The following is a 15,475-nucleotide window of genomic DNA, read 5'->3' on the forward strand; positions in this document are numbered from 1 at the left end:
CAAATATATCTATTTTTTTATTTATTCCTTGTCTTCTTGTTTAGCGTCACCGTACTCATATTCTATTTATTTGTTGTTCTTTGTCTTTACATTACTATATATTTTGTATACACTTTCTGTGTGCATATATGTGTCTGTTACTCTGTTATATGTTCATTTTACATATATATTCATTTTTTTTTTATATTTCCACTGTTTTTCTTGCATCTTATTTTTTTTCTTCTCCATATCAACATTATTACTATGGAGTGCAGGATAAGGCCCAATCAGCTGGTCAGAAAACGGGACCATCAGTAGAGTGCTGCTCCGAAGGAGGCATTCACTGATCCTGTGGGCGATGCTGACAGTGAGCCATTAATGGAGGCTTTATAATCAGGGTTCACGGGAAACGTCAAACCCCAAGTTAGTGAACCTTTGAGCGAATCAAGTGTCGGATCTGAAATCGATCCTTCCACTGAGCCTGAGAATGAACCATGCACGGAGCTGGTCACTGGGCCGCTGAAGGTCCCTGTGAGAGATCCATCGAGGGAACCTTCGAAATGACTGGCTGCTTTGCCTTCTGCGGACCCAGACATCGAACCAGACAGCATTCCATTTAAAGATCCACTTAGATCACAATCCCAGGATCTAAAAACAACAGTTTTCAAAGATGCTATCAAGGAGGCATCCACGAGGCCATCAATGCTCGTATGAAGAAAGTGTCCTGGGAACCATAAAACGAAGCCATTTACCTCTCCGTTGATGGAGTAATCGAGTGTCCCTGTCATTGATTCGCTGAATGCTTTTTCAGACGAATCGGACTCTGATCCTTCAAGAGTTGTTTCGAATGATCCAGCAAATGGTCCAAATTGAACATCGGCGTCAAAAGATCCATCCAATGAAGGGTTGATGGAACCGAAGAAGGACCTTGCCACAGTGCCGAGTGAGGAAGATTCGAAGAGTTTGGTGAAATATGCTCTGATTGTTTGGTCGGTCATTGTAAAAAAGAATCCCACTGTGAGAGAGCCGTGCGAGAGGGAACCAGCCAGTAAGTCGCAGAGTCTGTGAATCTGAGATTTTGGGTCTTTGAGTGTGAGACTGTGAATAAGAGTTTGTGAGTGCGAGTTTGTGATTGTGAGTCTATAAATCTTTCAATATGTTGTTACTATTGTTACAGAGTGTAGTTTGCCAAGGATTGTGTCCTTCTTGTCAATTTGGTGCTTCTGTCAGTGTGAGTCAGGCAATCCATAATTATGTGTGTCAGAGGAAGATCGGTTGTGTACCTTATTAAAGAGTGTCAGGTCAGTCAGCCATCCATCTATCTATCCTTTAAATATTAATACAAAATTGACCAAATACAATGGTTTGACACCAAAGCTTGTCACTCTATCAATCGGTCTACCATTCGTTCTATTAGAAGGTCTATCTGTCTTTCTGTCTGTTTCTCGGTCTGTGTAACTTTGTATCTATGTGACCATCAGTTTTTCCTTGTCTATCTGACTTTCTGTATGTCTCTCTCATTGTCTCTCTGTATGTCTGCCTGCCTACCTAGTTGTGTGCGTGTGTTTGTATGTCTGGCTGTCTATTTTCCTGTCTACCAGCTTGTTTGTCTGTCCCTCTGACTGTATCAGTCTGTCACTCAGTTTGTCTGTCTGTCTGTCTGTCTGCCTATCTGTTTGTTTCCATGTCTCCGTGTGTTTGTGTGTGTGTGTGTATGTGTGTGTGTGTGTGCGTGTATTTGCACATGTGTGTGTGTGCGTGTGTGCATTTGCGTATATTGTGTGTGTGTGTGTGTGTGGGTGTATGTGTGTGTCTATCCATCTGTGTCTATTTGCCTCTGTCTGTTTATATTTTTTGTGTTTGTGTGTGCGCGCGCGCACGTGTGTGTGTCTGTCTCTCTGTCTACCTTTGTCTGTCTATCTTATTTCCTTATATCTGTTTGTCGCTGTGTGCCTCTGTCTTTATCTATCTCTTTGAAAAGTTCTGTTAGTGTCTATGTCTCTGTACATACATATATAAATTTTTAGTATATTATCCTTATAAACCATTTTTTCTAGAAAAGAAAATTGCTTAGATATTACAACACCAATATTTTTTGTTTCGTTTGCCATTCGTACTATTATCAATACGCTCATAAACTTGTTTGGATTATTATTGTAGATGCCGTGATGAACAATTTTAAAGACCATATAATGTGCAAACTCTATGTTTCTCTCTAGTAACTTCTTACACGTTATTTTGCTTGAAGCCCAACACTCTAATGTGAGCTGAACAGAGCTGATTAATGATGGAATTATAATATACATTAGTTGAATGTCCCTCTGATTATCTTTGACTTGTCACCGGTTGAGACAGAAAAGACACATTACTTCCCGGTTCGTGTTGAGCCTGCATACCGGAGTCACCATTGGGTTCGTGTATAGCCGGCTCCTTGAAAGACCAATAGGTCACCTGCCTCTGGGACCACCGCCCCACTGCAAAGCATTTGACCTGACCCAGCCACGCCCATGCGTGCTCCTACTGGACGACGCCTCTGGCACACTTCATTTTCAGAACGAGAGATTCTTCGAGCTCTTACGTTTAAACCCTGGCAGGAAAGCTGCATCACAGTAGATATTATACAACTCGGAAGAAAGAAAGACGATTGGCATCCGGAATATCAAAAGAAGATTTTTTTTTAGAGAAGATTGATGTACTCCATAAAAAGTATTCTGTACACATATACTGCGATGGGTCTATCTTGAATAATGGGCGAGCAGGATGTGGAGTATTTATCAGAAACTACTCTTGTAATGGCAGTTATATTGATGAAACAATTAGCAGAAGACTTGGTGACAATATATCATCCACACAGGCTGAGTTACATGCCATCCATGAAGGATTAGAACTTGTAAAAACGATGGTTAGAGACATATATGTACTTGTAGATAGTAGAAGCTCTTTGGAAGCTCTTCGAAGTAAACAAAATGATAACCATGTAATAAAGGCATGTAAACAGATTGTTATAGGATTACAGGAAAGGAATTGTCATGTACGACTTATATGGATACCCTCATATGTGGGAATCCACTTGAATGAAATGGCTGACGAATTGGCTAGAAATGCAACGAAACAACCACATGTTACCAGCATAAAGATGAGAAAGAGTGAAATGAGAAAGAGGAGAGATCAATGGGTACAGATAAAACTGAATGAGGTTATTTTACATAGTGAAAGCTTGCAGCATTACCTATATGTATTACAAAATAGTAAAGTGACCTATGGGAAAAAATGATCATATGTAGATACAGTCATAATGAGGATGAGACTGGGGTATAAATATTATTGGCAGATAACTGGAAGGAATGGGGAGAGCTGTCAGATATGTCAGGAGAGAAATGCGCACACATTAGAACATTATATTTTAGAATGTGAACTTATACGACCTTATAGAAACAACTCTCCATAATCTGTTAAAGAACAGATATGTTGGATTTTGAATAACGATATTGTAAAGAAGATTCTTAAACACTATAAATATTTTGCACCACGACTGTCATGCTTTTTGAGAAGCAACATACTGTATAAAACATAAAATGTGGTTGAGGGTGAAGAACAGTATACAGCCTACATCCTTTTGATGTCAATTATCAATAGATTGTTCAATTTCAATTCAATTTCAATTGAGACATGCAATTTATTTTAAAGGATACGCAAGGGTAAAAAGATTGAGAAACGCTGTTGTAGGCTTCCCCAAGAACGTATCAGCAATGTGTTCTACATTCGGTCCTGTTTAATAAACTCGGCAGAAGGGTCGTTGTGACGTGACGGTACGATCTTCGCCTTCTACGAAGCAAGCCGCTCGGGCGAGAGTTCGAATCCCAGTAGGAGAGTTTATTTCCAAATGTCAAAATGACACAAAAACATTTGTCGGAAGACTAGCCTGCATAAAGGATTGCAAAAGGGTCGTTGTGGCGTGACGGTACGATCTTCGCCTTCTATGAAGCAAGCCGCTCGGGCGAGGGTTCGAATCCCAGTAGGAGAGTTTATTTCCAAATGTCAAAATGGCACACAAACACGCACACACACACACATATATATATATATGTATATATATATATATATACATATACATATATATATATATACATATATATGTATGTATGTATGTATGTATGTATATGCATATATATATATATGTATGTGTGTGTGTGTTTTTTTGTGTCTACCCGTCTATGTCTTTCTCTGGCTGTCTGTATTTATGTGTGTGTGTCTGTACGCGCGCGCCCGTGTGTTTGTGTATCTGTCTGTCTACCTTTGTCTGTCTGTCTTACTTTCTGTTTGTCTGTTTGTCGCTGCCTGCCTATGTCTTTATCTCTCTCTTTGAATTTCTCTGTTAGTGTCTATATAATCCTTATAAACCATTTTTTCTAGAAAAGAAAATGGCTTGAATATTACAACACCCATTTTTTTTTTTTTTTCATCTGTCATTCGTGCTATTATCAATATGCTCATAAACTTGTTTGGATCATTATTGTAAATGCCGTGAAGAACAATTTTAAAGATCATGTAATACATAAACTCTATGTTTATCTTTAGTGACTTCTTACACGTTATTTTGCTTCAAGCCCCAGACTCTAATGTGAGCTGAAGAGAGCTGATTGATGATGCAATTATAATGTACATTAGTTGATTGTCCCTCTGATTCCCTTTGACGTCTCACCGGTTTAGACAGAAAAGACACATTCCTTCCCCGTTCGTGTTGAGCTTGCATACCGGAGTCACCATTGGGTTCGTGTATAGTCGGCCCCTTGAAAGACCAATAGCCACCCTCGTGTTCCCACTGGACGACGCCTTTGGCACAATTCATTTTCAGAACGAGAGACTATTCGAGCCCTTCCCACGCATTGTGGCCTGAGATCTCCTTCATATTCATTTTCGGTTGAAGAAGACGTCTTTCAAATTAAAGTGTTTCCGGAAGGGCGAATGATCAAATCGCCATTTTTCCACGTGGGCTCTTCTTTACGGATGTCGAGGTAACAGTTATTGCGTATCTTCTTAGCACTGTAATCTCAGTGGCTCTCACCTTCCCGCCGGTCCTTCGTGAGCTCGAAATTAGACAAAACTTTTGTGAGGGACACGTTATGCATACAAATATCAATGGGAGATTTATCGCTCTTAGTATCATCCCTCAGGAGACTGCTGTAATGGCGTCTTGACAGCTGAGGCGGTTCCACAGAGATAAATGAAATAGATGTGGCTGTAGAGAAAGTAAGGAGAAAGCCACTACGTAAAAACATAATAAAATAAGGACATAAGAAAGGAGACTGCAAAAAGTCATATGTCTTACGCTAGGCAGTTCCATGTCCATTACCACCTATTATCCCCATTCATAAAGCACCTCTCAAAAGAAACGGTAGTTTCAGCGCTCACTACGTGGTTGCTAAGTCTATTTTATTCGTTGACCAGTCTATTGGTAAAGCAGTTGTCATCGCCGTCTGTTGTAGTGGCTGTCGTGAGGTACGGAGGTAAAGGAGGAAGTAATAATGTTACGCACCACGCTTGTCTTCTTTATTGGTGTGGTTTCTGTAAATCAATTCAACATTGTAATTTACATTCATAATCAAGCTATCAAAATAGCACTATATGAAACCATGACAAACCTCTATAATTCAATAATTATGCATGCCAAACTGTATGGTTCATACCATTATTTTCTTTCTTCTTCCGCCCCTTCAGTATTTATCACTCTATACCTCCGTGATCCGTTCCGCTTCTGTCAAATCACGGATGTCACGAATTAACATAATGTCCACACTAACTTGTGGTTATATTACCAAATATTTCATAAGTCAAATAACGCAGATAATAATTCACTCTGCTAATGCTTACCAATTATGCTTCCTGGTCACACCCCCGAAGGTGTTGTCACTTTGACAACTAGACACAGAAAGAACAATACTTGTACGTTCCTCACGAAGAGGATGGGGCACTACTTTTTAGCGGAGGAATACCAAATTGAAAGGATCCACATTAAATATATATAAGTCACGTTCTACTCAACATTCTCCCTTTCATATGACTTCTTTAATTCTATTTCATTTTATAACAGTTAATTATTCACTACAATACATCAACTTCGACAAAGACAATTTACATATATTGTACATACATAGTATTTTAGTACATACCATTGTCAGTACACTTGAATATCATACAATTGGTGCTTAACACAGATCTAGCACCAGCCATGATTAGTAATTAACCTCGATACATATTATACTTTATCTGTAGAACATCATACATCAAATATTCTTATACATAGTGCAATCGGCACTCACACCCTCCCCTTTGTGATCATCCAAGATCACAACATCAATGACGGGGTCATTTTTACACTGAGTCACCTTCTAATAATAGTATTAATTTAGAAATAGGTCGCTTATAAAGTTTCTTACCACGTATTATTTCTACTTGTCTAATCAGTCCATCTGTGCTTTTTATCACTTTCACAACTCTTGCCAATAACCAATGACTGCGTGGTGTGTTATTTTCTACCATTAAGACAATATCTCCTTCTTTGAGATTTCTATTAACTTTCAACCATTTCTGACGTTCTTGCAAACAAGGCAAATACTCCTTTTGCCATCTGCGCCAAAACTCTTTGGCTAAATGCTGTATCTGTTTCCACTTCCTTCTGCTCTCACAGATCATTTCTCCACCATTGAGTGTCACTACATAATTATCCAAATTAAGTAAAGAATTAGGAGTGATGGGACACAAATCGTTCACATCATTTGATACCACAGTCAGAGGTCGACTGTTGATTATACTCTCAACTTCACAAAAAAATGTACTCAAACTATCATCAGACAAGGTTTGTGAACCTATCACAACTTCTAACACTCGTCTGACTAATCCTATCATTCTTTCAAAAACACCACCATAATGAGAACCTCCAGGAGGAGTGAATACCCAGTCCACACCTCTCTTTGTCAATTCATTACCAATATGACGCATGATAAGATTGTCCTTCAATACCTTATTTGCTCCAATAAAATTTGTGCCGTGGTCACTAATCAATTTACTAACTGTACCCCTTCTGGACATAAACCTGGTAAATGCATTTATCATGCTTTCTGCCGTCAAATCATGTAAAATCTCTAGATGTATGGCTCTAATGGATAGACAAGTAAATAATATTCCATATCTCTTGACTCGAGATCGTGCTCTCTTCACAAAAAATGGCCCAAAGCAATCTACTCCAGTTACAAAAAATGGTTTCTGATTTACATTTGCTCTATCTACTGGCAAGGCTGCCATCTCCTGAGTGATCGTTGAACTCTTGAAGCGTCTACAGCTAACACATTTAGATAATACTTTTCTTACAGCTGAATTACCCTTAATAACCCAGTATTTCTGTCTCAATTGATTTAATACTGCTTGCCTTCCCATGTGTCCTACTTTCATATGATAATGTTGAATGATTAAACTGGTCACATGATGTTCATGGGGAAGAATAACTGGATGTTTCATATCCAAGGGCAATTCTAGGTTAATTAATCTGACTCCTACCCTGAGTATACCATTCAGTAACATAGGTTTAAGTTTCCTTATAGAACTGGAAAGATTAATAGGATCATTTTTGGATAAACAAACAATCTCCTTAGCAAAATAGCAGTTTTGTACAAATTTGATTACTCTTTCTTCAGCAACTTCCATTAATTGAACATTGAGTTCGATAATTGACACGCCTTTTCTTTGCAAATGTCTGACAAATAATACAAGATAACTACATGCTCTTAGCAACTTGAACCATGAAGAATAGTGACAAACTAGTCGTGACATTACATCAACTGTGTGACCTTGTATTGGTTTAACTTCAACTTTCATAACCCTCTTAATTTCAAGATTCGAAAAATCTTCCTTATTTATCTGCTGTTGAACTGGCCAGATCTCTTCATTTTGGGACAAGAAAGCAGGTCCTTCAGACCATCTACTGGTCTGTCTCATTCTAGTGACATCGTCAGCAGGATTATCCCTGCTGGAGACGTACATCCAACATCATCCTCAGAGTTCTCTCGAATCTGAGACACTCGATTAGCTACAAAGGTTTTAAATCTTAAGTGATCATTATGCAAATATTTTAATACTGTAGTTGAATCTGTCCAAATATAAATTTGAGTTAACTTTAAAGGTAGTTCTCTCACTATCACACACTTCAATTTAATGGCTAGCGTGGCTGCCACCAATTCAAGTCTTGGAATTGTAATTGATTTTAAAGGTGCTACTTTAGCTTTTCCCAACATGAAGCTACACTGGATTGTACCATCAATATGTTTGTATCTTAAATATACCACTGAACCATATGCTATTTCACTAGAGTCACAAAATATGTGACACTCAATTGCCTCTACCTTTGACGTTATACCTTTCTTAGTACAACGATCAATACTATACAACTTGAGCTTATTTACTCTTGACATCCAAACATTTATTAATCCTTGATCTATTTCACTCAAAGTACAATCCCATCCAATGCCGTTTCTGAATAATTCTTGTAATAATACCCTTCCTTCAAGAACAACTGGTGCTACCATGCCCAGTGGGTCGTAAATTTTACCAATTACTGCTAGCAATTCTCTTTTTGTTCTAGGTATTTCATCAGTGTTGATTGATATGCTCATCTCATCCTTGCCAAGAGACCAATTCAATCCTAATGTCTTTTGTACCACTTCTTCATCCTCAATGAACTTCTCAATATCATCACTACACTTATCTTTGAGTATATTCTTCAAAACTTCACGGGAATTACTATTGAACTTTGTCAAATTAAATCCACCTTTACTACAAAGATCTATCACATTATTACAATTGTCAATCAACTCATTAATGTCATCGGATGACACCAACATATCATCAACATAGAAGTTATTAAGAACTATTTCACTTACTGATTTATGAAACTGACTCCCGTGATCTTGCACAACTCGTTTTAAAGCATAATTTGCAATACTAGGGGAGCAACTAGCACCAAATGGATGAGAAGTCATCCTCAGTTTAACTATCTCACTTCCTATGTGTCCATCCTTCCACCATAAGAAACGCAAGTAATCTCTATCATCTTTAGGCACTTTAACTTGATAATACATAGTTTCTATATCCGCAGTACATGCATATAGTCCTAATCTAAATCTCAAAAGGACACCTAACAAAAGATTGTTGATGTCAGGTCCTTGTCTCAACAAATCATTTAACGATAAGTCATTTACACGTGCTGCACAATCAAACACTACACGCACCCTATCCCTTTTTGTAGGATGTTGCACTCCAAAATGTGGAACATACCAAGCTTGTTGATTACTCACTTCATACTTAGGTACTTCTTCAGCGTACCCTTTCTCTAGTAAATTAGTCATAAATTGCTTATACTGCTGATGATATTCATGATCCTTAAACTTACGCTTCAATTGTTGAAGTCTTTTGACTGCCATAGGTTCACTGTTAGGAACTATCCTAGGTTTCTCTGTCATTGGTAAAGGGATCTCATACTTTCCATTATTCATTTGCCTACACCCAGACTCGACAAATTGTAACCATCTTCTATCCTCTATACTAGGTTCTACTGAATTCAGTGATGAATCTACAAACTCTCTATTATAAGATTCAATCAATTTCCTTTCTAAATAATTACCATCAACCTTTATCTTATTCACAGGAATTTCATGATTATTGTCTATTATTCTTCCACACAATATCCACCCTAAACGTGTTCTCACAGCATACGGATCTCCTGGTTTCTCTGCATGTACAACTTCCCAAGGTTCAGACGCCTCTGGGACATTAATACCTATCATGATTTCTATCTCTCCTTGGCTGTGATCAAATTCTAACTTCATCAAATGTTTCCACCTTTCTACATCATTCTTTCTGATATTATGACTGTGATTGAGAGGAAGTTTATTCACTGCAAATACAGGTGGTAATCTAATTTGGTTATTTCCTTCTATATCGGCTACTGACATCCCTTCAACATTTAGACAAGACATTCCTCTTGTACCTACAATTGTACTTACTTGTAGTGTAGTTGACTGATAATTCATGTCTGTCATTCCAAGCTTCTGCAATAAATTCTTAGTGCAAAATGTGACTGAGCTACCATTGTCAAGGTAACATCTGGTAGTAACAACTTTACCATTTAACTCTACTTGAACTGGGATAGCAGTAGTGTCTCCTACTGAATCTTTCAATTGACTGGATAATACTTGAATTCTAGAATCATCAACCTCATTAGTGACCGCTGGATTTGCCGTTACTTCTTTACTTCCTTCAACCTTGAAATTCTTATTCATCCTATGCATGATTGTAAGATGTGAACCACCGCATTGTTCACAAGTACGAATTACTCTACATTGAAACGCTTTATGTCCTTTCCTTAAACACTTAAAGCAAAGTTCTAAATTGTAAGCTCTATTCAACTTCTCTTCATAACTTAACCATCTTAATTCTGGACATACATCAATGACATGTTCTTCCTGACATAACCAACAAGAAACTCTTGCTTTGTGTGTCACATTGACATGGACTCTTCCATCATAAGGTTCTATACCTTTCTTATAATTCGTCTTTCTATTTGAACTCCATGTGTTCGCTTCTACTTTCTTATCTCTAAATCCTTCCTTACTACTTCTCCCAAATGTTGGGTTACTCAATATTCTTACTTCTTTCTCTAGAAATCTGACTAAGTCTTTAATGTCCACTAGCTTCCCACTCTCAGCTACCTCGTCGACTAGTCTCCTCCATCTATCCTGTAAGTGTCTAGGTAATTTCTCAACCAACTGACGCAACGTCCTAAGATTTTGTAATTCTGAAATTCCATAATTAATACCCGATATAGCACTTATACATGAATTCAATTCAACGATGAAGTCGTCTAATGCCTCAACATTCTCTTCTTTAATTTCAGGCCAAGCTAGAACCTTATCTATGTGCATTAAAGCTATCCTTTCTTTATTACCGTATCTTTTGTTTAATTCACTTCTAGCTCTTTGATAACCCTCGTTTGTATCTAAATTCAAACACATTCTAACTATGTTGTGTGGTTTACCTTCAGTATATTGTTTTAGATATTGTAACTTTTCACTATCTGACACATGCTTGCTATCAATCAACATATCGAAATCTCTAATAAATTCAAAATATTTATCTAACTGACCATTGAATTTATGAATCACATGGACAGGCATCATGTTCTTTGTCATTAAAGTCGTAACCATGTCTCTATTTGTCTGTTGACTATCACTATTATTCTGATGTGTACTTTTGCAGTCACGAGGATCATTCTCTACATTACTATATACGTTATTGTCAAATTTACTCAAACTATCAAATTCTGCTATAGCCGATTCTAATTCTGTTTCCAACTCAAGCCTATCCTGTTCTAATTTTAATCTATGCATTTCCATTTCCAACTTCTGTAATTTGATATCTAAGCTCGCCCTCTTAGCTATCACCTTACCTAATTGATTATCTATGTCACTATCCCCTACTTGAGACACACTATCTATTGGTTTCACTGTACCATCTGTTCTTTCTTCTACATGTGTTCTATTGAAAGCTAATAACTCCAGAATGACTTCGTCTGTTTCTAATTCCTCAGCTGTAATAAACTCCTGTATCCTATTCATAAGTTCTGCCTTATTGCCAGAACAAGTTTGATTCTTTGCCTTTAGATATGATTTTAGTTGATACACTGTAGCTTTATCCATTTTGTTCAATATAGAATATTCAAGGCTCACTCACACTAAATACAAATAAATGCAACTAGAAACTATACCTCATTTAAATTCCAAGGGCACTCATAATTACCTGTTATTCATCACTTTGTGTAACAATGTTAACTAACATGATGTCTACACTGGATCCCAACAATCTGTACACCTTATTATAGATAATATGTAGTAGAATAAACTAGAAAACTATGTTCAAAGACTACCTTGTGTTCTTCTCGTGATCAAAGCACTTAAACATTATAGTATTCACCACCAATTTACATATCAATATCAAATACACCAAGGAATCTCATACTTCACTTTGAAAATGATTACATAATCTCCTATTACTACACTTTCTTGATTCATCCTCAACATTCTCTACACAAATTATATATATATTAATTCAAATTACACTTTCATACTACCCTCATGGTTCATACGTTGATACTTCTTATGGATCACTGTGGCTCTGGTGACCATGCCGGCCGCATGCAGTCAACTTCTTAATCTTGATGGCGGTATTCCTCCTTCCCTGTACCTCAACATGAATTACAGAAACAGCATAAACTGTTTCCGGAAAATAATGAAACTGTCATCGCCGTCTGTTGTAGTGGCTGTCGTGAGGTACGGAGGTAAAGGAGGAAGTAATAATGTTACGCACCACGCTTGTCTTCTTTATTGGTGTGGTTTCTGTAAATCAATTCAACATTGTAATTTACATTCATAATCAAGCTATCAAAATAGCACTATATGAAACCATGACAAACCTCTATAATTCAATAATTATGCATGCCAAACTGTATGGTTCATACCATTATTTTCTTTCTTCTTCCGCCCCTTCAGTATTTATCACTCTATACCTCCGTGATCCGTTCCGCTTCTATCAAATCACGGATGTCACGAATTAACATAATGTCCACACTAACTTGTGGTTATATTACCAAATATTTCATAAGTCAAATAACGCAGATAATAATTCACTCTGCTAATGCTTACCAATTATGCTTCCTGGTCACACCCCCGAAGGTGTTGTCACTTTGACAACTAGACACAGAAAGAACAATACTTGTACGTTCCTCACGAAGAGGATGGGGCACTACTTTTTAGCGGAGGAATACCAAATTGAAAGGATCCACATTAAATATATATAAGTCACGTTCTACTCAACATTCTCCCTTTCATATGACTTCTTTAATTCTATTTCATTTTATAACAGTTAATTATTCACTACAATACATCAACTTCGACAAAGACAATTTACATATATTGTACATACATAGTATTTTAGTACATACCATTGTCAGTACACTTGAATATCATACAATTGGTGCTTAACACAGATCTAGCACCAGCCATGATTAGTAATTAACCTCGATACATATTATACTTTATCTGTAGAACATCATACATCAAATATTCTTATACATAGTGCAATCGGCACTCACAGCAGTTCTTGCCTATTTCCTTCTTAAATATAAAATTGTCCAATTTAAATCCATCACAGCGAGTCCTGCCCGGTTGTCTTAAAAAGATGACCTTGTCTTCTTGATGAAGGGTGTGAAACTGCTTCAGATGAAAAATGAAAATGAAAAGGAGGTGGAGGCTACTGATTCTCCAGAAGAGAAACTTGACCAGAGAGAGAGAGAGAGAGAGAGAGATGATTTGATTTTATAAATCTATTTCGCCTAATGGCGGCATGCAATTTACAAACTAAAGTAGTTACAGAGAGATGAATGTCACGCAGGACATAGTGGAATCTAAATAAATCAATAATCATGATGAGTGAATCCAAATTATTCTGTAAGAGATATTTGTAGATTAACATACATAGTACACATGTCATACATATACACTATATGATGTATAGTATATATTCACATACATAACACATATACAATACAATATAGTAATTATATAATCCTTATGTAATTATAATAGTACTTAATTACATTCTAATGAATTGATGTCCATTCTATAGGACGGAGACCATGACTGTACCGCATAGTCATGGATGAGTTTAACTAACGCTAGATAGATTATAATATTTTATTAATATCACTATTAATCCCATTGTCCAAGTCGTAATGAACAATAAGGGACCCAAAACCGAACCCTGGAGAACTGTAAAATTCAAATGGGAAAGTTTCATTGCTAGGACAGTTGCGAATAAAAGTACAGACATAATTATCAAAATCTATCTAGCGTAACAATCATGGTCTCCGTCCTATAGAATGGACATAAATTCATTAGAGTCAGTACAGAGGAGAATGATACCTGGGCTTAGAAATTTACCTTACGAGGAGAGGCTTAGGTATCTTAGATTACACTCTCTGGAAATACGAAGGGTGCGAGGGGATCCAATAGAGGTGTTCAAGTGAATCAAAGACTTTGAAAAGGGTGACGCAAACAAGATTGTCATATTTAGACAACAAGGCAGGACTCCCTTTCACTCTCTCTCTCTCTTTCTCTCTCTAGTCAAGTCTCTCATCAGGAGACTCAGTAGCCTCCACCTCCTTTTCATTCAGTTGTACGAATGTAAATGAGCCTGCCTGCTCGCCTGTTGTTTTGAAAACATGAGGTGACGCTATGTCTATGTAAACACACCGACGGTGGTGACTGTTTTATAATCGATGTTGTAATCAAAACTCTGTAAGCGCAGGTTAGCTTCGTTTGACTAATGCTGAGGTAAACAATTTTGCTAGTGGCATTGGAATGGCTTTCCGGATTGGTGCAAGGTGGAGGAGGAAAAAACTATTGGTGCATGAATTCAAAGTCACGCCCATAAGGAGTGACATTTATTTGAAAAGTCACCGGAGATTGGATTAGAAAAATTAGTGACGTCAGACGAAGGTAGCTTAGCGTAGGATACGGGATCTCGAAGAGAGGATTAAGAGAGGATCAAGAGAGGATCAAGAGACGATCTAGGGAGAGACGATGTAGAGACGAGAGAAAGAGATCCCGAGTGTAACCAGTAGGTGAAATTACAGTGAAAGAAGAAAGAAAATTCACCACCCTTTTATTAACCCAAAGGACGAGAGGAATAGGCACGGGGCCTAGAAAATAGTGAGACTACTGCTTAAGAGGAACTTGAATATTTAGGGAAACTCACTTAACGAAGGCAAGGGGCCTTGAGACGAGTGATATTACAAGTCAAATTTAAGTGTAAACATCGAGAACCGACAGTGGTGGTGACAGTGGTGACTAGGGGTGGTGAAACTAGTCAAGTCTCTCTTCCGGAGAGTCAGTAGCCTCCACCTCCTTTTCATTTTCATTTTTCATCGGATGCAGTTTCACACCCTTCATTAAGAAGACAAGGTCATCTTATTAAGACAGCCTGGTAGGACTCGCAGGCACAGGCATAAAATCATTTCCACCCATTCCATCCCTGAATACACTCCACACCCCTCCACCCTCCCTCTTATCTAAGCACCTCCTGGATAATGGGTCATTCCTGCACCTTGTCCACTGCCCTGGGTCAGAAGCAGTGTCGCAAGACACAGCACATCCACAGCAAGGCCGCTTCATTAAATCGGCGACCCCCCCCCTCTCCGTCTCCCCATTGCATAAAAAGAGAGGACGGGGAGAAATCCCTTCGGGCTGCATCAAATTTTGCTCACACACACTACCCAACCCCCCGCCCAATACACCTCATGCAATAACAACATCATCCAAATACAACCATTCTCCATTCACCCTTGTCTTCTGTCCTCTCCCATCCTTCCTCAACAGATATTCCCCTCTTC

General features: G+C 37.9%; 2 protein-coding genes and 1 long non-coding RNA gene across 3 annotated transcripts; all 3 read right to left on the reverse strand.

Annotated features, from left to right (window-relative positions):
• Positions 1-6,351: 6,351 nt before the first annotated feature.
• LOC143023890 (uncharacterized) lies at positions 6,352-7,971 on the reverse strand. The gene has a single exon (XM_076182549.1). The coding sequence runs from the start codon at positions 7,969-7,971 to the stop codon at positions 6,352-6,354; it is 1,620 nt and encodes a 539-aa protein (XP_076038664.1).
• LOC143023891 (uncharacterized) lies at positions 7,968-11,726 on the reverse strand. Its single transcript, XM_076182550.1, has one exon. The coding sequence runs from the start codon at positions 11,724-11,726 to the stop codon at positions 7,968-7,970; it is 3,759 nt and encodes a 1,252-aa protein (XP_076038665.1).
• Positions 11,727-11,822: 96 nt separating this feature from the next.
• LOC143023879 (uncharacterized) lies at positions 11,823-12,996 on the reverse strand. Its single transcript, XR_012966231.1, has 3 exons — positions 12,729-12,996; positions 12,545-12,612; positions 11,823-12,422 (listed from the first exon to the last, which is right to left on the reverse strand). It is a non-coding gene; the product is annotated as an uncharacterized LOC143023879 (long non-coding RNA).
• Positions 12,997-15,475: the final 2,479 nt, after the last annotated feature.

The sequence above is a fragment of the Oratosquilla oratoria genome, unplaced genomic scaffold, assembly GCF_046742065.1.
Source record: "Oratosquilla oratoria isolate Oo_2021 unplaced genomic scaffold, ASM4674206v1 SCAFFOLD68, whole genome shotgun sequence".
Taxonomy (NCBI): domain Eukaryota; kingdom Metazoa; phylum Arthropoda; class Malacostraca; order Stomatopoda; family Squillidae; genus Oratosquilla; species Oratosquilla oratoria.